This window comes from Temnothorax nylanderi, unplaced genomic scaffold (assembly GCF_030848795.1).
Source record: "Temnothorax nylanderi isolate EJ_2023f unplaced genomic scaffold, tnyl_v1.0 TNYL_tig0024_pilon, whole genome shotgun sequence".
NCBI lineage: Eukaryota > Metazoa > Arthropoda > Insecta > Hymenoptera > Formicidae > Temnothorax > Temnothorax nylanderi.
The window spans coordinates 678991-703567 of NW_027249086.1; the positions used below are offsets into that span (position 1 = coordinate 678991).

At 36.5% G+C, this 24577-nt stretch overlaps 3 protein-coding genes across 4 annotated transcripts; 2 read left to right on the forward strand and 1 right to left on the reverse strand.

Annotated features, from left to right (window-relative positions):
• The first annotated feature begins 1595 nt into the window (after nt 1–1595).
• Nucleotides 1596–3215, forward strand: Mrpl2 (mitochondrial ribosomal protein L2). The gene is made up of 2 exons (XM_071701031.1): nt 1596–1826; nt 2460–3215. Exons 1-2 carry the CDS (start codon nt 1598–1600, stop codon nt 3137–3139), a joined length of 909 nt encoding a protein of 302 aa, XP_071557132.1. The 5' UTR covers nt 1596–1597; the 3' UTR covers nt 3140–3215.
• On the reverse strand, nt 3211–9930 carry Sfxn1-3 (Sideroflexin-1-3). Of its 2 annotated transcripts, none has more exons than XM_071701030.1 (5): nt 9378–9930; nt 8780–8956; nt 7980–8368; nt 7347–7674; nt 3211–3972 (listed from the first exon to the last, which is right to left on the reverse strand). In XM_071701030.1, exons 1-4 carry the CDS (start codon nt 9563–9565, stop codon nt 7430–7432), a joined length of 999 nt encoding a protein of 332 aa, XP_071557131.1. In that variant the 5' UTR covers nt 9566–9930; the 3' UTR covers nt 3211–3972; nt 7347–7429. The 2 variants fall into 2 exon arrangements, with proteins under 2 accessions (XP_071557131.1, XP_071557130.1); XM_071701029.1 differs by having other exon boundaries at nt 4566–7674; nt 9378–9565.
• Nucleotides 9931–12013: 2083 nt separating this feature from the next.
• LOC139769730 (uncharacterized) lies at nt 12014–24504 on the forward strand. Its single transcript, XM_071701037.1, has 4 exons — nt 12014–19622; nt 20030–20297; nt 20844–21110; nt 21823–24504. Exons 1-4 carry the CDS (start codon nt 19374–19376, stop codon nt 21903–21905), a joined length of 867 nt encoding a protein of 288 aa, XP_071557138.1. The 5' UTR covers nt 12014–19373; the 3' UTR covers nt 21906–24504.
• The last annotated feature ends 73 nt before the right edge of the window (nt 24505–24577 follow it).

A 24577-nucleotide genomic window follows, 5' to 3' on the forward strand; every position in this document is an offset into this window, starting at 1 on the left:
CGGCCTCTTCCCTCGCTGTCGTCTCTCTCTCTCTCTCTCTCTCTCTCTCTCTCTCTCTCTCTCTCTCTCTCTCTCTCTCTCTCTCTCTCTCTCTCTCTCTCTCTCTCTCTCTCTCTCTCTCTCTCTCTCTCTCTCTCTGTGGCAAGACAGAGGGAGACAAGGGAACGAGGGCCCGGGGGAGGCAGGCGTATGAACGTGCGTGACGGTGAGAATTGCGCGTGCACGTAAGGCATGTATATATGTATACGTATACGACCGAGAGTTGCGGCTGCGTTTCACCTACACGGAAAACTGTCGCTCTGACGGAGTACAATCGTCGGTGGGTACGTAGGTATTTAAACGTTCTCCACACAGTCACCCGCCGCGTCGCGCCGTGCCGCGCCGCACCGCTGTCGCGCTACCCGACTCTGCCACCTCCTCACTTTCACCCCTTCTTCCCGTCCGTCCCCTGAGCCCCGAACCGTTTCCGTCGGCGTCCCCTAGTCGGCAGACCGCACCAGCGTGCTCTCTCTTAGCATTCCATCCGCCATCTTCTCACTTAATAAAATAATTACCCCGGGCCAATTAAGCGTTCCCCTCTACGCCGTTCGCTCGTTCCTTTATGTGGGACCCCGTGCGCGTTCTCCATGGACGATGCGCGGCCTTTGCCAATATAATAATGCGGCATGTTATTTCAGCGTTTATTCGTTATCGCTCTGCGTGACCAAAATCTTAAGAGATGTCGACTAATTGGCACGTTATGTCTATGCGCGTTCGCGCGACTAAAGCGAGGAGCACATACTTCTGCACAACGCATAATACGTAAGCATAAGAAAATTGATTGGTCCATACACATGTGCATAAGGAAATAGACCAATCAGTTTTCTTATGCTTACGTATTATGCGTTATGCAAAAGTCTGTGTTCCCCGCTTAAACTTCAGCCACGTTATTATCGTCGCAGTTAGACACGCTTTTTTGATCATGCGGTTTTGCGTCGATTTCGACGGTGCGACAAAAATTTTGATAAGATTAAATTGCGTATTGTGTGTAAGAATTACTAAATTTATTTAATAATAAAAGTCTGTGTAGTAAATTTTTGTAAAAAATATGGATAGAGTTGTCTCTTTAGTTTTATAAATATTTTTGAAAATATATTAATTTTTCAAGTCATGATAAATAAAAAAATAGAATTTCTTTTTCAAATCGGTTGCTTATTTATATAATTAATATCTGTTCTTTCTCTCAAAAATGCAGTGTTGCCACATTCGGTTTAGCATGAATATGAAATACGCGTATATCAGTATATGTATACGAAAATATAAAATACTACTTATAATAATCTTTTTCCAAAAATTGTATCATAAAAATTTTAAAAGATTATATTACATCGTGCATTACGAAAATAAACTTTAAACCAGCGGTGAACTCTCTTGATCATTCTTGAAGCTTACATCTATACGCTTGATATTAAACAACAGCTAATATCTACTTTACTTTCCGACGGTGAGGCGAGATGCGAGATCTGTTGGAGCTACGACGAGAGCTGAATTTGAAGATGGCACCACTAGCTGAAATACCGAATGTATACATAACATATATGGTTCAATCTGATCCAAGATGTCTGCCGTGGCATTGACACGTCGCGTTTTCGGTCAACAAATATCTAATTTCGTCGGTTTAACGGTCTCGGTGTTGTCCCAGGTGCCAAGAAGGTACAAATGGAAACTCGTGAAGCTACCGGAACCGGGCACCGGCATAGCCTTCCGAAGAATCGTCCATTACAAGGACGAGTACACGGTGGAGCCTTTAGAAGTTACGAATCTAGCAGGCAGAGATCCTGTCACAGGTACGTGAGATAAAATCGTTATTCCAGTGTTATCTTTCTTTTTAGATTGTACATACGTAGTATCTTACTTTTACTAGTAGTTTTCTTTACAAATTAATAAGAATGAAACTTATTCAACCGAACGCTGTACATGTGCGTTGCCGACGGCAACTTGCCGTGTATAGATCGTTACTCATTAAAAGCAAGTGACCTCTGCTGATAGTGCTGAGTGCTGATATAAAGTAGAAAACTACTGGAAGATAATGCAGATAACTAACGTATCGACTTAGATTAGGCACAAGCACAATTTATTTCGTTGAGGAAGGTTTTTTTTCTATTACGGGCATATCGATATGTACACATATTTATACGATATAATTTTTATATCGTATAGTATTACGTATCGTATAGATATAATTTGTTTTATAAGATTTATAAATAAAATAGTCATTCGTATGATAGATAATCGCAACGTTAGAAAAGACAATTTTTGAATTAAAGTTAATTCAATTTTCATCTAATATCGATACCTTTAATCGAGATAAATATTTCCTTCAAAAATATGTGACTTATGAATATTTTGTGCTGAAGCATCTTATTCGAAGTTAGATGTAACCGCTAGGAAAATAAATCGCTTTTGTGTTACTAAAACAGGTAGACTAGTAGCCAAGGGTATCGGGGGTGGCATAAAGCACAAGTTTCATTGGATCAAGTGGATCAGGGATGGACCGAAGGACCTTAATGAGCCGCCAAAGGAAGAGAAAGTCCTAGAGGTCTTTAAAGACGGTTGTAGAACGTCTTTTGTCGCGTTAGTCGGTACAGGTCGGGAACTCAAGTACATTTTAGCTACGGAGAACATGAAGCCGGGCGATATAATACGTACCCATCAGGGAATACCGCGTAATCCTGTGAGACCCTCGGAGGGAGACGCCTATCCTCTCGGTGCTTTACCCACGGGAACCCCTGTTCATTGTGTAGAGAAATATCCCGGATTGGGTGGGTTCCTCATCCACGGTGCCGGTACCGTCGGAACAATTGTAAAGCGAGACGGCGATCGCGTGGTAATACAAATGCCCAGTAAGAAACTTTTTAGCTTGCACGAGACGTGCATGGCTACGGTTGGCCGACTATCAAATATCGAACACGATTCCACGCCAATTGGTAGCGCGGGAAAAAATCGGGAATTGGGAAATCGACCGAGGAGCGGTCTCTGGCAACGCAAAACTGGTAGATTCGGCCGTAAAATCAAACCGCCTCCTCGCGTACAACGTGTTGGCGATGAAAAATCGGCACCTCCCAATGTTCTTGTTTTGAATAGTTACCACAATGCTTAAGCTATCTCACGGATCAATTGCGGTTGTAGATATATGCAGTTAAGGTTTATAATAAACGCTCGTTTCAAACATTCAACTTTGAAGTGTTTTATTGTCTTCGTTACCCTTTCTCACTTGACAAGAAAGAACATTTAGAGATCTCTTAAGTTTTTTAAGATGTTTGTCATACGTACGCAGGCCGAAGAAGAAGAGATATGTATGTATTTGTTTGGACGTATATAATTAATAATAAGAGACTCGTTTCGTAAGCAGGGTGTCTATTGTCTACTATCTGGAAAAACCTAATAAATTTTAAAAAATTCTCAGTAATTTGTTTTTGTCTGAAAAGATTAGGATATTTCACCGGAATTTAAAACATTTCATATGAAGATTTGAACGAAAATACGAGGAAAATCAGGGAATTTTTAGTAAACTTTTTTTCAAGATTTGAATATAGACACCCTGATACGCGATAGTTTTTGTAAATCTCCATCTCACAACCATGAACGTCGATTATTTATGGAAACATACTAATATATTATAATATATTAATTCATTTAATATACTTTTATATTATCTTTAATGTTTTTTTGTAATAACTGTAGAAAATAATATTCAATAAAGATATTTCATGAGATTAAGAAATATAGAACATTTTACCGCTACATTAATCATTTTAAATAAAAATTTTAATATAATGTCTAATAATTGTTAGACTGTTCGTGATTCTTTTATATCTCATTTCTCTTATACTATATTTACGTTTTGTAATGTAATTTTATAAATCCGTTTCGACTTACCGGCCGATGCGCAACAGCGGAGTTATAAATTGTGACCCTGCGTTGATCTATAATCTATAACATAGAAATATTTTTACATTAAAGCAGGGTTAGATATCCAAGATAATCAACGCTTGAAATAAATAATTATATCGCGCCCGTTAAATTTGTAAAACATTATTTTAATAGATATCTTTAAAATGCTAATGCAAGAAACAATCGCGGCCGCCGGCGCCGCAGGCGGCTACGTACTTCCGCATTAATTCGTTCCGCGAGTAATTAATCCGCGAAAATCCGCGAATCGTACAAGTAATATTACGACCGTGCGAATAAGAGAGAGACGCGACGTTCGCGACGTAATATCTCTTCTCGCATATGCCGGAGATCGGAGATCGAACTCCGAAATTGCGAAATTGCACCGGAGTTGCAACCTTGAACGAGTAAAAGCTGGTGGCGCTAGACTCGAATGAGATGAATTTCATCTCTTTGATTTCGTCAAAAAACCGCTCCGCTGGCGAATCGCGAATCGCGAACCATGAATCGCGCATAGTCTAGCGCCAGCTTATAAATGAGTATCACGTAATAGGTGAATCGAGTCGCGTTTGAGAAACTGAATCCGCCGTACAGGACTGACAGGATAGCAAAATAATAAACAAATAATTACTCACCCCACGGTTGCTCCGCTGTCGCCCGATGCCTCCCAGGCCCCCTCCTCCTCTCCACGGTCCTCCTTCGTTGTCACATTCCCGTCGGCGCGCACTCACTCACTCACTCACTCACGACGTTCACGATTTTCACGAAAATCGACGATATCGTCGCTCATGATCGCGCGACACTTTCGACACTTTGCACGGCACTCCCGGTATTAATCTCGCGACGCGGCGCGTACTTAGTTACACGGCGACGGAAGAATTACGAACGGAGCTATATGATAATGCGATCCGCTTGACGCCCGTGACGCTTCACGTCCCACAGCCCGCAGGTAGACGCTAATAACATGGCGGAGAGAATTTCGTAAGTCGCGCGGCCAACTTCAACTCGTCAGGCGTAACTGTCGCGAGGACGCTACGCTTAGTACGCTTGCTGCTTGTGAAGCGATTTTGGTTAACCGCAATTAAATCAACGATTTATGAACACGATGTCTATCCTCCACGATATCCAAATATCACACGCGAGGTGTATCAAACGACGCGACGTTAACAGAGACTGTGATTAAACACGTCGGGGAGTTGCTCGATTTATGGCCTCGGCAGTCGGCAGACCAGCGCGATTTTGTCGCGCGCGTAGACGTAATCGCGCTGCGCGCTGATCTGCCGAGGCCATTAGGGTCCACTCGTACCTGTGTTCCGAAAATTTTATTCTGAGTTCACTCTGAAGCCGCGCGAGAGACGCGACGCGAGAGGCGAGTCAAGTTGACGGTTGAGAGAAGCGAGACCGCGATCACCCGAAGAAATATAATCGAAAGTCATCGAATGCGATATACCTCGGTAGTCGGTATCCGTATAAATTCCGCGAAGCATATATATTAAGGCTGGTTCTACAATTAGTCGTATGTCGGAACGCAGCCGATGGTTCAATTGTCCAATGAGAGGATTTCTTTATAGAAAACGAATTTTCCTCATTGGACCATCGGTTACGTTCCGACATTGATCGACTCCGACATACGACTGATCGTAGAACCGGCCTAAATGAGCATTCGATATATCACGGTTTTTTGTAATCTGAACAATCCGCCCTGACGATTCGTATATTACTTATTCCGCGATGCGATCCGAGAGCAACGACGTCGAAACGGGCCGCGGTAACATGGAGCAGTAGGGATAGAGCGGGATAGGCTGACTACGCACACCCCGAACGCGCATCGTGTGTAATCACCCTATCCCCACTCTATCCCCACTACTCATGTTACCGCGGCGCCCGTGGCCCGTTGTGACGTCGTTGCTCCCGCGCTCCCGCTCTCGTATCACATCGCGGAGTAAATACACGAATCGCCGGGTCTGATTGTTTAGATTGCGAAAAACTGTGATATATCGAATGTACATTTAATACAGGTGCTTCGCGGAGTTTATACGGATACCGAGGTATATCGCATTCAATTACATTCTTTCGAATAATCGGTTTCGCTTTTCTCAACCGTCGACTTGACTCGCCTCTCGCGTCTCGGGTCGTGTCGCACGGCTTCAGAATGAAGTTGCCGTCGTCGTCGTTTTCGGAACACAGATAAAGGATACGAGTGGCCCTTAAAATCTAAATCGAGTAACTCCGCGACGTGTTTAATCACAGTGTCTCTTAACGTCGCGTCGTTTAACCTCGTGTGATATTTGGATATCGTGGAGGATAGACATTCATAAATCGATGATTTAATTGCGGTTAACTAAAATCGCTTTACAAGCGACAAGTGTAACGTCCTCGCGACAGTTGCTGCTGGCGAGTTGAAGTTGGCCGCGCGATTAACGAAATTCTCTCCGCCGTGTCTACCTGTGTGGGCTGCGAGACGTGAAGCGTCACGAGTGTCAAGTGAATCGTATATTATTGTGTAGCTTCGTTCGTAATTCTTCCGTCGCCGTGTAACTAAGTACGCGCCGCGTCGCGAGATTAATACCGGTAGTGTCGAAAGTGTCAAAAGTATCGCGCGATCATGAGCGACGATATCGTCGATTTTCGTGAAAATCGTGAACGTCGTGAGTGAGTGAGTGCGCGCCGACGGAGATGCGACATGCGACAACGAAGGAGGACCGAGGAGAGGAGGAGGGGGCCTGGGAGGCATCGGGCGACAGCGGAGCAACCGTGGGGTGAGTAATTATTTGTTTATTATTTTGCTATCCTGTCAGTCCTGTACGGCGGATTCCGTTTCTCAAACGCGACTTGATTATATTACGTGATACTCGTTATTCGTTCGAGGTTTAACTCCGGCGCAATTTCGCAATTTCGGAGTTCGATCTTCGATCTCCGCATATTACGTCGCGTCTCTCTTATTGGCACGGTCGTAATATTACTTGCACGATTCGCGGATTTTCGCGGATTAATTATGCGAATTAGTTAATGTGGAAGTATGCAACTGCTTACTGCCGCGGCGCCGGCGGCCGCGATTGCTTCTTGCATAAGGTTTTTATGATATATCTCTTAAAATAATGTTTTAAAGGTTTAACGGGCGCGATATCATTATTTATTTCAAGCGTCGATTATCTTGGATATCTAACCCTGCTTTAATGTAAAAATATTTCTATGTTACAGATCAACGCAGGGTTACAACTTATAACTCCGCTGTTGCGCATCGGCCGGTAAGTTATTTTTTTATTTTGATGTCAAGGCAATGGATTTGTAAAATTACCGTGTCTCGTCTGTCTGCGCTAAGTACCAACTAGAACGAATCGCTTACGCAATCGTTGGAAGTCCGCGATAATAATATGTGCTTTCGAGTATTGTGTTTGGAAATGTCTCGTGTATACCTGAGTTTCAAGAGTAGGCCATGTTCTCGGATCGGTAAAAATATGCGGGTAAAAATATGCCGCACAATAGTCTGCTCTATCGTTTAAAGGCCCTTATTGTAGTAGACAGTTTCCAGACCGGTATCGTGTGATCGTACTTGCTCTCGTATGTCGGGTTCCAGTTGATTTATCGAGATAGGAACGCGTTGGGCGAAAAGTGCGCAGCAAAGCGGCGTTGCGAAAGTGAGACACACTCCGCAAATTAAAACTTGAATTGGTCCAGCAGCCCATTTCGCATTACGCAATAGCTGCCTTCGATCTAGGTAATTCATTACTATCGGCGCCAATACTGCAACAATGAAATAAAATAAAATAAAACCATTTTTAAATATATATCTTCATAAATGATGTTTACACCGAGCTTAATTGATTGTTTTAAAAGAGATGAAATTTATTTAGAACAAATTTAGAATTATTTAATTAGTTAATATAATAATAATATAGTTATTTATATAACTTTTTCTTATGAATAGTATGCCGCATATAGTGATATGACTATAACAAGACTTTATTTGATTAAAGTTAGCGTAATCGACTCTCAGTGTCAAATTCATTAAGAGACTTGATTAATGAAATAAGTGTAATGAAACTTACCCATGCTCGGAGAGGCCATAAGTATTCGCGATAACGTTACAGTCGCGATCGCCTGTTTAGCCGCCCGTTTACTGTGCCCGACTTTCGTGCCGTCCTCGGTTTGTAATTCAATACCATTTTGAAGTTCAGTGACCCTCATGAGAGGGATGTTGACACAATTAGCTGCGGCAACTGCCGCCAATGGCACTAATCGGCCTGCCAGTGGTGGTCCACGTTGAGCGAGACGGTTCAGGGTCAGCGCCGTTATCACGGCGCCTCCTGTAGCGCCGATGTAACTCTGCGCTAACGTTTCCGTTGGAATCGGACTCGAACCGCTACGGTTCGTGTAATTCACTATGGCGTTGAACGACTGATTGACCCATTGCCAGAAAATTACAGCCGGCGTTGATCTAATAGATTTATAAATAATGCATCGCGATATAATCGCGGACTTCTAACAACTATTACGGAGACAATAATCAGCAATCTTTTTAACGACTTCTTAAATGTCATCAATTTTCTAAACTGGTTTTTTGCAACGTTTCAATTATTCTAAACGTTTACTCGAGATTGAGAGATAATCGAGGAGATAATCGTGATAATTGAGAAATAATTGAGAAATAATCTTTTTTTATTTACTTTTGTTCAAAATTTTGACCCCGTTTCGAAAAATGTAAAAGCCAATTATCGAAATATTCTACTGAAAGACTCTAATAATATTTAAGATATCTTATAAAGCGTTGAAAGTCATAGTATTTGTGAGTGTTCTCATCGTTACGTTATCGTTAAGTTTTTGTGTGTCAACAATTTCAATTACGTACTTGTAAAATGTCATCATACAGCCGGTTATCATCATGTTCATGGGAACTTGCGCGCTCATACGCCCTATTAGCAGCATTTTCTCGCCGGTATCAGGGTGGTAGGCACTGTCGTATAGATATTTGCATCTCCATAATTCGTATTCAGTGATTCCTTGTTTTTCCAAGGCCTCGCCCTGTCTGCGACGACATCAAAATTGTATAATTGTATACGGATTATTATTTCATACTTATACATATAAATAAAAAAAAATACACAGGTCACATTAACATAAAAGTAGAAAAGATAATTTAGAAGAGATAAGGATTTAGAAAACGTAAAAAATATATAATGAAGATATTACGGCGTGTGTTAGACAGAATTGTTTGTTGCAATCTTTTCTTCGATAAAGTTAACGCGTGAATGTGATAAGTAAATCAGCAGTAATTGAAAATTACTCCAACTCAAGACGTAAACGAATGTGTAACAGAATGTGGTAACATTTATATACATATAATGTTAACACATACACTCTTTATGTATGATATATAACGTCACCGTGTTGATTACGTATTCCAACTGAGCGAAAGGAAAAGAAATACTAATTATAGCGACGACTACCTGTATTTCGTGACGACATCACGCGCGTGCTCAAGTTGCTGACTCGTGGCGAAGACATTGAGCGGATTCGTTACTGTCAGGAAGTGCAATGCCCTTCCTCGGTAAGTGCTCTGATCCCAGTATGGTTTATCAATGTCAATCTCTTTCGGCGTGCTATCTTGTGCTCCGATTTCCTTTCTTCCCGACATTTCTTGGGATGTCCCTTCTAACGACCTTCAGTCCTGTACCTTCTCTTCTCCACCACGTTCACCTGCTCTTCCCCACTTCACCGTCACGACGACGTGTCAGCGAATCGTCGTCGCCTTTTCGTTGCACCTACACACCTGCTGGGAGTCTGTCAGCCTTTAGAGAAACGGCATACGTGATGTAGCTCACGACCGTTCACAAGACAGGCTGATCACCCAGCTCCCGGCCGACTGACTCGCTCCAGAGTCCAGCCACTGATTCTCCTCTCTCTCTCTCTACCACGCTCCGCTTCCACACGCACGGCGCCGTTTCGTCCTCCTCTCCCCTTCCCTTTTTCGATCCATCAACTATATCGTTGGTGGCTTTGCCTTTGCCGACTCTCATCGATAAGGCTTGGTGCGTGCGCACAAACCGTCCAGCAGTATCTGTGTTTGGCGGATTTACCACGAGATGGTGGCACATAGAAAGATTCTTCGTGTAAAATGGTAAAAATTTATCAATAATAACTGAAGATATTAATATTAGTTAATTAGTAGGCGATATTTACATAGGTCAAGTTCACGACTTAGTATCTTATTATTTAACCGTAATTGCCAATTCTCGAATAGTTATAATAGAAATATTTATTACTGGTCCATAATATTCATTGATTATGAAAAGAGAATGCAAGCAAAATAATGTATGTCTAATATTTCTGATTTACAAATATAACGCTTATAAGTTGGCAAGCATCTATATATAATAAAATGTTAACTTTTTTATAATGAAAATATAATTTCTACATTTTGGATAGAATTTATTTATATGAACTTATAATTTTAATACATACATGCGCATACATCCATCGATATTTTTTATAAATATTATTACAAGATTATAACATTTTTATTTTATCAAGTGGGTATCGCACAGATGAATGAGCATTGTTATGGTGTGATTAAATTTTCTATTCGATGCTTAAATTTTTAAATTGCGCATTTGATTGCCAAATGAGTTTTCTGGGACAGAAGACTCACTTTCAAGGTGATAATATCGCTAAGTGACCTTACTAATTCGTATGGTTGTGATAATAAAGAAACTTTTTACTGCTGGGCATTTTTTTACAATAATAGGATCATGTTTTTATTAAATATATGAATATTTTGTACGTTATAAGACTATATTAACGTTCCTTTCTTCTAATTTAATCGGTCATATAACATATAAATGATTAATAAAATCAACTTCATAACGTTTTATAAGTGCGTAGCATAATAATAATAACAATAATAATAGTATATAATAATTCGTTTAATAAGGATAATTTTTCTTTTTTTATGAGTATATTTTATAAGCATTTTATATCAGAGGCTGGCGCATAATCTTTTAATGATTATAAAAGATAGTGTTCTAATTATATAATAATTATATAAGATTGATGACACACACACACACACACACACATCTAATCTAAATGAAACTTATATCAATAACTTGACAAATAACACATTATAAATGAGAGCTCAAAACAAATTTGCTTTTCTTTCTATTTACGTTTTAAAATTTTCAGAGTTTTTAAAAAGATATGTTCGTATGTAAAAATCTATATATAATGTTAATATGATATTCTATTTTACTTGCATTCTCTTTTCATAATAAATGAATATTATGGACCAGTAATAAATATTTCTATTATACACTGAGAAAAAATGTTCTGGATTTTAGTTAATATTAGTTTATACATACAACTGTGACTCCATTTATTAAAATAAAGAAAATTTTCCTTTTTATTAGTATATTTTTTTCTCAGTGAATACACATATACTAATAAAAAGGAAAATTTTCTTCATTTTAGTAAATAGAGTCACAGTTGTATGCAAACTAATATTTACTAAAATTCAGAACATTTTTTTTTCAGTGTAGTTATTCGAGAATTAAACACTACTATTTAAATATCTGACACCAATCTAGAAACCAATATTTTGCATTGAAAAACAAGAAGGAAGAATCTATGTCGAGTCTGATTAACAATAAAATGAATAAAGCATAGAAAGATCAAATGTACAATGTGTTGTAATCTTTTAAATTATATAGAATTATATCCAACTATTATTATACAAATCTGGTATTGATACGATAGAGCTACGTTTCTTCAGTTATTAGCGAGAGTACTGTGTCAATCGCTGAGGTCAAACGTTAAATTATATATGACTTTATATTATTATTTGTTTGGCATATATTTGACGCTATACGTTTCAGCGAATACGCGATCATTCACCGAGCTTTCTAAACCACTTATTAAGTATTATATGACTTGATATAATTTTAATGGCGCAATTTAGGTTTATTATCCTTCTGTCTTTAGTTTAATTATTTGATATGTTTATCGATTTCTGTTTGTTTTAATTTAGAATATCCCGGAACTATCTGCACGCAACTGTGGCACAACAATTGTGAGCCAATAAATTTTAGTCAGGCATGCTATATGTATTGATTAAACTGGGATGTTTTTTGTTGAAATTTTTGGTACAATGTACAATGCAGTAACAGTTTTTAACGTTGATACTTTATTAGCATCATCTCATAATTAAAAAATAACTAATTTCTGTAAAAAAAAAATAGGTCAGACGTGATTGCGTGCGATGTTTTATTTTTTAGTGAATCGATTTTTGCGAAATAGACTGTGCCGCTGAACCATATAATCCTATCAGCGCTAATTAAATGCGGTGACCGCAATCAAATCGCAATTTCAATGGCCGAAATGCCAAAAAAACTTCTCACAAAATCAACGCGTTTTATATTTGAAATAAAAAATACATATATAAGTTTTACAATTCATATTTAAATTATCGATATTGTTAATGCAAACCAGAACAATTTTTATGTAATTTTCATGATTAATTTTAATTGAGGTGTCCATGTGTGAAATACACGTATCAAAGCATGTCATCTAATCGTGCCTAACCGCATTCCAGACTAGAAGACGAATCTACTATATTTCCTCATAACAAAATATAATTTAATGTCTGCAGGGCTCTAATTAATCCGATGTATGTATGCCACATGCCTCTTCTCTCACTGTGGAATAGAATGCAAAACCACTGTGCACCAATATTTTATGAGGAGCATAAATATTAAGAAAATATACATCCCTGATTAGATGGTTGTGTGCCAACGTATCTGAGAGAATAAATAATCAATTTGTCATAAAATTACCCTACATGCTTAATTTATTATATTCTATAGTGGTGTGTGTTAGAGCAGAATTTATTCTTGCGCCATTAACAAGAAACCCAGGAAAATACTTGCTGAAAGAAATAATATTGATGTATTAATGCAATAACTGACCGGGTGATAATTTGCAAAACGTTTAGTTAGCACCGAGTAAATTGTCTTCAGATACAACTATTCCGCTAATGCTTATTTTCTCTTTGTGTCACGTTTAATACCAGGATGATAATAACAGAAATGTACTACTAGCCTACTTACATGTTTGAGTATGGAACCGGGACTGAAAATGAAAGGTGCGAAGAGGGAACGGAAATATGAAAGAATGGGTGAAAGAAATATATAGAATGGAAGATTGTGGAAGATTGCAGAAGTACATATAGTCACTGTATTGTCAAGATGTATTTATTTGTAGACGCATGCACGTCACGCTATTCTCAACCTTCCGATAAGTATCTCATCTCATGCGAAACGTAACAGATTTTCCTACGTGTACGTGTCTATTGAAGATTCAACGTTGCATTGAAATACTACTGATAAGAATATTTTCAACACATTGTATACAGATATCTGTGTAATCAAAGTCACAATACTGTTAAAATTTTGTAGCATAGTACTTTTTAATTGGTCTTAACTTTCGGTAAATTGTATTAAGGCATGGCATAAGAGCATTCTACATATTAAAATAATTATTATTTATAACATAAAACATTATAATAATTATAATATAGTATACCTGAAAAATGTGAATTATTTATATAAACTAGTATGAACGATTAATTTTTATTTTGTCTCTTTCGATTTCTATTTTTATTTTCTTTTATTTTTGTACTAATCACGTTTAGATTATTGACATCAATATCTGTCTGACTTCTCATATTATTACTTTATCTGTTGTCGAGGATAATTGTTATTTTCTATGTGATCGTTGACAGCGGTTTGCTCCATTTGATGATGTATGATCTTGGAATGATAATATCAGACAGAGTACAATAATACGTAACATCCTTCTCTTTCCAACCAAATATAGCTTTATGAATGTGCAATTTTATTGGTAATTAAACTAGGTGTGGTACTACTGCTCTGTATCTATGTTCCGTGTTAGAAATTCAATAGCTTAAACTTGAAAAAAAAAGTTATTACGATGATTATTTCTCTTTCTACAATACTACAACAATTATTCCACTGTGTTATATTTACGGTTTTAGTTGCCTCATCTTAAATACTATGAACATCGATACACGCAGCGAACATGAATTTCGCGCTCTTTACGAGGAAGAATTTCTAAGCGACTGCAATTATGTCTCTTTTTATATTGACGTCTTGCGTCTGAAGATATTTTCTATGACAGTGGCATAGTTTCTATTTTAATAATTTCATGCAATTACGATACCAGATGCTAAAACGCGGACAATTCCAATTATTTTATTACGAATATTGATAAGCAGGTCCAGTTTGACCAGATATTATGAAATTAACATTTACGCTATTTGTGCCATATCAAAAATCGTAATAAACACGATATTAAACTCGGCGAGTTTAATATTATGTGACACTTTATCCTATATCTTTTAAAGTTATATTGCACACGAGACGTTGTTCTGAAGCAAATTGAAGAATTTGATTGTCAAGCGGTCTAATCTTTTAATTTAATCTTTGAATTGATTTCATCGGTGATTATAGTTGTGGAATGGCGATTGATCGTATAAGCATAAGCGTAAATCGAAAGTATAAATGTAAGTATAGATGACTTTCTTTCTATATTCATAAGAGTTTGATGGAAGATGAATATAGGCGTCAACTTTTATAATTAGTCTGTTTATTTAAAGAGGATATATCTTCCAGAGTAAATAATTTCAAAAACGATATAAAGATTTTATATATATATAATATTATTTCTCAACGTATTTTATTTATATTGTAAGTTTATTTTATTAATAATTAATTTAATTTAATTTATAGGATAAAGAGAAAACAGTGTTCAAAAAGTGTGTTTATTTGGGGAGATTAATTTTTCGAAATATATATAATAACATATTAGAAAATAAACCTATTTACTTCCAACTATATTAATGTGGTGTTATTCATTTTTTGATTCAATCGTGGGAACTCAGACAAAATAATGCGCATCTTTTGTTTATGACGTGCGTGATTGCTGTGCGACAATTTGCGGTTTATGATCTCGCAATGTTGATGACAGTCAAAGACCTTAATCGATGCTCTTCGGGGTTAATTTGAGACATTTCTCCAGTCACGAACTAGCCACTGTAGGTTACACCAAATACGTCTTTACTTATGTGAATTGCTGAGTTGAATGTGAATTAATAATATTCATTCGAAACGATGTGTGACACAGTATGAATAGATATCAGTTATATTTGCAACGTATAACTACTCTGTCTGATATAAAATATGGAGAGGTTCTTTGTCACGAAATAATTTGCTTTATAAAAATAATTTTTTCGCGAAAATATGTAAAAGTGGTTTTATATTTACAAATATTTTGTTTTGATATAAATTAATTTTTTATCAGTATCTTCGCAATTTTTCCACATCGATTAAAATGTTTCCTAGATATTTGAAACACAACAAACACAACACACACACAACACAACACACAACACACAACAACACACACACACACACAACACACACACACACAACACACACAACGCGTTTTATTCGAATATAAATGAGTATTTAACAATATCAGTTATGCAACAGTGCAATCTTCATGAAATAGACCGTAAATGTCACAAAGTAACCGTAACTAAGCCACTAAGATAAATCTCGCGCCTCCAGGGTGGATATTAACGATTGGTTGCGGCTGTTAACGTAGAGTAAAATAAATTGCTTGTAACATTATTGTAAACGTGCACCTGCATCAAGGTTAATATCTGTGAAGTCTCATATGCTCGTGTTCACCTTTTATTCATTTTTTGATATCAGATCTTGATTATTATAGTTGCGAGGCTGTCGAAGTGATTTACTGATAACGCTAAAGTAAATAACTCACTTTATAACCGCAGAAACTCTGTTTGCAAACGGAGATATATTTGAGAAAATTGAATACATTATTCATTTTTAGAAAGATATAACTTATTATGTATATCTTATAAAATCGTGTTGACAACATATTTCGGATTGCAAATTCCTATTTGCATTTTATCAATAAGATATATAACAGGATGAATCTTAATGAAATAATTATTTGCTGGAGAATTATATTTAGATATTAAAAATGTGTCTTTTTGTGTGTGAAAATTTTCTTAGATCTCTTATGTATTCATAAATTCTTTCACATCTCTTTTCTCAAATAAACGACTACGAATCCACATTCCACGTAGTGTACGCTTTGATAAATTTTCAATCACCAGACTTCAATTAACAGAATTCGATCTGCAGTGATTGATGATATATGTAGCGCTTAAAATCTGTGATTGATGATATCTGTAATGCTTAAAGAGGCTACTGATCTCGTAGACAGTTTCTTGCGCCTCTCCCAAGAATCTCTTTTCCGGCTGGGAATGTGTAACAAGCTGGAATATCGAGATCGGTAATCGGTTGCAGCGATATTACCACTTCATATCCTGTCGATGTCCCGTACTGGGTCAGCCGGGCAAAGGGGTAAACAGGTTATATCGCGAGCCAACAAGCGCGCGTTTCGCCCACTCGGCTTGACCATCGCGCGACTTCTTCTTGCCTCATAATCCGCGGTAGAGACATCGATGAACGACAGGCGCCTTCGCTATGCGTCCTTTTTTTATTGCCCCGTAACCGTGAGTGAAAGCACGCACGCATATACGTGCTTGACATACCTGAAGAATGGCACGTTTGTTATCCGTTTTTCGCCTAATCGCCTTGCAACTTGCAACCCCGTCCGCGTATGTCGTGCGCGAAAATAGATCTTTCGGTGACGTTCCTTATACAGATGCGATAGATCAAATTTCCAGGCCAGTGGAGTAAGTTGATGTCTTCCAGCTTTGTGTGAAAAGAAAAACTTATCGCCCGGGTTTAGTGGGTTATAACGAATCGCGCTTCTTTTGTGACCCAAAAAATAAATTTGATGAGCGATTCCGGTTTTAAGAGTTAGCTTCCGCATTCACGTCGAATTATCAGCGATCGCATAGATATATCTAGTAAATGTATTATTATGAATAAAAAAATAAAATTAATAATTACAGCTTTTACGCTTGATGCGTACGTTTTCAAGTTTACAACTTTCTAAAGTAAATTCTTCTATGCGATATAACACACCATCTAAATTACAGAACTTATAATCTAAACGGTTTTTGGTGAATTAGTTACCTGACCTGACTGGATTAGTAGAAAATGGTAGACAGCAAGTATGTCGCCATAGCAATATAAAATAGATATATGAATACAATTTAAATTAATACATATCTTCTATAATTTTAAGTTAAGAGTGCCGTCTATAAAAATCACAAAATTAAAGCATAATACAAAGATTTAGATTTTTAAAAGTCACCGATAGATATGTTTAGTTATTTCTTTTTATTCCTATTTACTCACTCCTACTTGTTCAACTACACGTTTATAGCAATGTTGCTTGAACGAATGTTATAAAACAAACAATGTTGTAAAACAAATCAAGCAGAGAAGATCAGATATTGATCAAGGCAGGAAAACAGTTTCTAAAAATCGCACTGGATTTTTAAACAGTTCGATGCGAGGCCAAAGTAAAGCAGACGACTGTCGTGTAAACCGGTTACGGAAAAGAGGCTGCGCCGCTAACACGTGTGTACATACATTATATCCTGACTCCATCTGAATGCTGCAATGGCGTTAATAGGTCAATCAATTGCCTTCTATCCGCTTCTTGTTTGTTATCCTGTGCCGTGTTTTGCTGGCTATTATATAACACTCAATTTATAACATTACATATTTCTTTATACTTTTCCTTGTTCTTAGAATAATTTAGAATCGCGATTTTATAGTACGTGGAGAACATAATTTTTCTTCACATTTTTTAATACTCGACATCTTCGCAGCTGATGATGTTTAAATTGAAGTTTTAAATTAAAATTAAACTAAAATTAATGTTTTATTATCTCAAATTGCATTTCTGAATCTGAGTTTATGCGAAATTCTAAATTTTCAATTAAGTTTAGAACAGGAAGAATTATTGGGATTTCGATATTTTTTTTGTTAAGAAAGGAATCCACGAGATATTAAGGTCACACGGATTGTATGGGATTTGATTTCAGATTCTCCTAGCAGGATAACATTTTCTCAAAAAACAAATTAGTACGCCCAATTTTACTTAATTTCCGCTTTATGAAGAGATAATTTATGAATTATAACGTTACCTGTGATTATCTACGATAAAAAACTGAGCGGCCGTTGCGGGTGGGTGCACCAGAAAATGTAGTGTTTCCACCGGCCGCGAGGAATGTCGCAATTACGCATGGAACAGAATGTCGCGGAGAAGACCCTTCGCTGGATCTTAAAATGGCTAACGGAAGGACATTGTTATCACGGTCATTGCCGCATGTGCCGCCGTTTGCTCCCTTTCTGCAAATTCGATATAGAAACTTCCCGCTTGGTAATCACATAATATAGAACGAAAATGTAGTGTTTAATATAATGTTTAATATAGTGCGGTCCACCACTGTTTCTGTAGCTAAGCCTGAAGCCTTCGTGAAATATCTTTCTGATTGTCTGGTAGGCTATTAGGCTGACAACTTACAAGTCGTGCAGCTGCGATATACCGTTAAAATTATATTCTTGTTTAGTAAAAAATAAGGACTTATTCTTTTCAGGATACTCTTCTTCTTTTGGTTCTAATGAATCGATTGGACAAAATGATTAGATTGAGGTTTTTAAGGCAGTTTGATTTTTTTAATATACAAATTATATTTATTATATAAATAATTTTTTAATTTTCCGCAAATATAAAAAAAGCATGAAAATGATTAGCGAAGAATATTAATGAATCCACCATACAAAGTATATTCGCGAAGCTATCAGAAGATCTTTCTGGCACTCTTTCCTCAGTTTAAAAATATCCCGTTTAATGTATCACGAATTTTATGGTGCGATGAGTTTGTCCCATTGTCATTAGAATTTCCATGACCAGCCAGTAACCGTCAGCGAGTTCTCGAGTGTCTCTCGAGACGTCGTATCGTATAGAATGCAGCAGCAATCTCTGCACAGCATTATCTAAGCCATGGACCGTTACCCCCACCGACCTAAATGCACGCCGTATAAATGGTCCGAACACCTTCTAACCACTGTCAGTGAGCGTGTGCACCTAATCTCGCCTTTCTGCAACGTGCATCATCTTGCATCATTCTGTGAAAAGAGTGCGTAATATCATGCGATAATCCTTCGTATCTTATAACATCACTTATGATTTCCTTTGATTAATTACTGAATTACTCTCTCGAAATTCTCTCTCGATGCGGTGCATTTCGATGATTCGTATAGTCGATGCAATTTTCACGGTTAACAATGACTATACAAGAATTCGAAGCGAGACAGGTGATCGTCACTACTGTTTGCAATGAAATATAAACCGGTTGATCAAAACTAACAAAAATCCAAATCAATAGTGCAAAGTTAAAATCATCAACCTAAATCATGAAGTGCGGATACTTCGGAGTTATCGAGTGGTTTTGCAAAATTGGGTGTCCAAGAGAGACTCATATGTCGTGCTGGATGTTTATCTTGTTGATTATTTGTTCTCGACGGACTTATTCGTTAGCTTTTGATAATACAACGGATCTTTTTGTTCAAAAATGTCAAACAGAATGTAATTTAAAGAAAGATACTACAACTTGTGGAAAATATAAAGTTGTAAAGTGGTTAAACACAATAGTGAGAGAAAAGGTACGTGTTTGCTGTTTATGATCTTATGTAACATTTGATTATATTAGAAACGATTAGGAATTAATAATTCACATTGTATAATGCTAACTGTAATGAATGAGATTAAATCAATTTACTAATTTATGCGTTTTTATCTTTATAATAAATTATTGAAATAGTCAATTTTTAATATATATTACTTATATAAGTTTGTTTGCATTTAAATGTTTTATATTTATTAATAGAATTATAATAAAAGCTAAAGAATTAATTAGATATGAATAAAATACTATATATAAAATTGATAAAATATATTGCACCAATAATATCTGTAAATATGTAATTCTATAATTAAAATTTTCTAATTTTTAAGAGATAATTATATATATTGTTTAATTACTTTATTAAAGCAAATTATTATAATTTAGGAATTTAGTTATGGGCCATTTCAAATAATAAGGATACCATCGATTTACAAGCAATCCTTTTTGCCCTATTTGCCACGTTCTCGAGCATTTAAAAGCGGCATAACGGAAGCTCTGAACTTCGTTAGAGATAGCGTAGAAGATTTATTGACAAAACGTGCCATTGTATATACGGTAGACAACTCGGCAGTTACCAGAGACTTCTCCTCGAATCTGATGTTTGTGGATGAGGATGAACTTGAGCGACTGAAGGATAGCAAAGAACAGGAAGGTAAAATCTTGTAATAGATCTGCCGAATAATAAAATATTTGACATTGTTTTCTCTTACATTGTTTTTTTACAATTTTATTTCTTATTATTTTGGTTAAATGTTCTTGCGTTAATTTGCGTTAAATATAATAAACTGATGGATATCAGTGGATAATTTTTTCTTGAAAAATTCTTGAAGTTCTTGTAATGATATATTGATCTCTTAGCAATAACAAAGAAAAGGTATACTTACTGTTCTATATAACGGAACTCGAATTCTTCAAATTATGCTGCATTCAAATTCTGATATGTCTGAGCGAAATTGTAGCTTCTATTGCCCTTTATTTCGGGTAACGGTGAACGTTACACGTAACAAGTATTATCACTGCAAGAGCTATGCAATCTGCGATATTGTTCCATATATTTGAAAAAAGCGATGAACGCGAAATGACAGAGTTTACTACCTTGTATTTCTTGTAACGGCAACGATGTCAACAGTCGTATAATTTGTAATAATATTTGGCGATTTTTGAGAAAGAGAAAATTAATAAATTATTTGCTTTACAGGCGATTGGCGAATTTTCAAAAAGAAGAAGTCTATAATCGTCCCGATTCTTATATTACTAAATGTAATAAAAATAAAGCTACTGCTACTACCAATTTTCTTAGGAGTCCATTTTATCAAAAAGCTTCTCGTACTTGGATCATTAATTTTACCATCAATATTGGCACATTTAAAGATTTGCAAAGTGCAACATTCTCATCATGCACATCATTCGCATCCTTTCCATTTGTGGTCCACTGCAGCAGACACAGCAGCAGATTATCCAACAGGTAAGATTATTTAAGAAATATTTTTTTCTCTTTGACGATTGAAAATACCGTGCTATACCTACAAGCAAGTTATATACCAAATTATAATATGTAGGTATATATTTATTATTTTTCATAAAATCTTACGGAGAGAATGAATGCGAAGAATAACGAAATTTTAAAATTATAATTTTATTATTCATTATAGATACTTATGTCTAAAAAATGTGGTACAAATTTGTTTTGCAATAAAAATTTGTCATGCGTTTAATTTTATGTCGTTGAATCATATATGCCAATATATGAAATAAATTTTCTTCTAAAATCTCTTTAAACATAAGTAACTGGCACATGGCAGTTTGCATAATTATATATTATGTAGGCTAAGTTAAGATAGCGTCGTTCAACTGTAACAGATGATACATTTTTGCAAACTAATACACATGTCGTATTTATGCCGGCGTAAATATATTTAATGTTAGCCAACAGCGACAAGTATTAGATTTGAAACAGCTGTCAATGCACGTTCTGATAGTGTTTTGTGTTTGACATATTTACATTCAATATTTCCTTTAAAATCTCTAATGTCATGTTGCGTGTCACGAATATTTGATGTCAATATTCTTGAATCTTTTCCCATACAAAATTTGCACATCTAAATAAGGATCTTTATGCCTATTTGCTAAGAACATATCGTAAACTTGTAATACGCATTTTGACATTTTCTTTGCAGGACAAGATGACGGTAATTGGCACAGAAACGATTACCAGTTGGGATATCCGAGTTATCAGATACTTCGCAATCCTTACGGGTGAAAACTTGGCAGATTAGTATCGCGATCATCGACGAGAATTTGTTATTTTCCGAAGACGAGCTATAGATGCGAGTCAACGATATTGAGGCACGCGAGCGAAATAACACTTTGACAAGTAGTACAATTACGATTAATCTAATTGTGATCCGTGTAATCTCAGTAATCGCGTAATTTCTCTGCTGTAAAATTGCTCGTGGCAATTATGGTGTATTGATACGCGCTGAATGAACGTCGCCAAACACTACGCTTATCTCGGCTCGTTCTAGCAAAGAACACTCACGAAATAACTTTCACATAGCTTACCGTTATTTGAGGAACGTATCGATATATTGTAACCTTTGCAGCTTGCGGGCTTTGAGAAAGGGCACGGTGTTAAGGATACATCCGGCTTTTTCTTAAAATTCGCATTAAACAAACTGGAATGCGTGAAAGAGCTTAAAATACCTGTCTCCTTTAATTTTTTAGAATGTTAATTTATAGAACTTTCTATCTTCTATATCTCGTTTCATATTATTTATTGCTAATTTTGCATGAAGATGATATCGGAGATATGTTCGTTGCCAGTTAGCTCTGCAGATTTATTACATAAATGAGAAAAGATAGCCGACAGGCTATCCCTTATAACTCGACATTATTAATAAAAGACATTTTGACTGCTGTAAAAAATTGCAATTTTTCTAGAGGATTACTTATACATGACTTACATCTGAATATAAAATATCAAAATGTCAAAGTGTAGTTACACTATTTTTAATGGGATGCTATCAAATTATAAATATTTATTCCAAAGCAATTGAATTACAGCATGTCAAGTATAAAATTCGTCCAAGTAATTCAAGTCCAATAATTTTCGCTTGTTTTCTAAATGTGACAATAATATATGATTAAGTACACTATATCGATACGATATAGTGCAAAGTGTCTATTGATTTTAGATACTAAGAACATTTGGCGTACTTGTGCTGTGTTTCTCACAGGCTATCTTTTCTCAAACTTTTAAGTGAAAATCGGAAAGATTATTATACCAGGGCAGCAGGATCATTCGTGGTCAAGGTCACTCGACCGAGTACGATGGCCCCTCTACTGACCTACTGACAGATTTGGACAAGCGCCCGGTTTGTGGCTCAAATGCGTTCACAAGCCAACTCATGTGTCGCTGTTATGCGTCCGTGCGTCTACCTTGACCGATATGTCCGTGTGTATACACACATATGACCCATGCACGAGCCGATCGAAGACCGTTATCGGCTCGCGGACAGTGCACGGCGAGAGGCCAGTCATCGTACTTGTCGTCGACACATATTTTAGGCCCCAGATGACGGTTATAACTGGTGAATTTTGCTCTCACCCTTTCCCTTCTTCGATACGCTTTTTCTCGACCCGCCACGTGTTCATCGATAGGATTAATCTTAGTTCCCGGCGTGTGTTCTTCATCGGACTTTCTAACGCGCGTCTTTGAAACCGCTACTTTGACTCAGCTACCTTAACTGACCTTTTTATTTCATAAAGAATTAATTTTCCATACTGTTACAATTTTTAGTATTTTCTATTGCAAGATATTTGTTTGTTATAAGAAATATATTATAGATAGAATAATAAAAAAACGTGCGAGAGTCTGATGGCGAGCGATAAAGTGACAACGATACTTGGGCTCTACGGCACGATAGGAAATGTGAATCGGAAGCGACACATCGCGCATTGCTACAGGATAGGCAATCGATACACAGCGTGCACTCGTCCGCGGTAACTCGACCGTTACGTTCTTACGTTATACGCGAACGAAAAAGTCGCATTAATGTAACGGACCATCGTCCATGTCACGGCGTTCGACTTGCGTATCCGTATCTACGTCGAACGTATTTCCTGCACATTGTACGATTCATATGTGCTTGATTCATGCGCGCGTATGACGTAGACAATTCTGAGCGGTGTATGTTAAATACCGGAGGTGCTTCTCAGGAAGCCAGGTGCCACAAATAAAGTTCGCGGAAAGCAAAGCCGCACGAACAATTGAAGGTCTAACTTAATAAAATTTAATAAAGCAGTCTTTTCTTTTCTCAATGATGAAATGAAAATTGTTGTTGCGGAAGCCAATCTTTATATATTATGAACGATTGACCCTCTGAGAAAAGATATCTAGATAAAACTTAAATTTTGTGGATGTCACATAAGAAATAAGAAATACTATATTGTCAGATTTTAATACCGCTTGTGACTATCTTACTACGTATTTGAAAAGTTTTCTATAAAGTAAGAATAAATGGGAGAAAATTCTATTTTCAGATGTCGATAATTGGTATTTTAATTTTCTATTCTTCGAAATTTCTCGACGTTTATTGAAAACGAGTTGCGTGTTTAATATATATGTGTGCGTGCGTGTGCGTATGACTATAGTTATATAAGAAAAATAAAATTGTAGCATAATTAAATAGTTAATATGTCCTTTCCTCTCCTCAGTTGAAATGCACATTACAATATTCTAAAGAATTTTGCTTTGACGCTTTGTTTTGTTAACAGACCAATTGATAGAAGATTGTAACATTACATTACATTTGTTACGTATTTCACATGTTAATATAAACATATTTGTAAAAATGTAAGTTTTTGTCATTATTTCCATGCGTTTGAAGATAAATTACCTTGTTCGCTTTTTCTTGGTTAATTTCAATACAT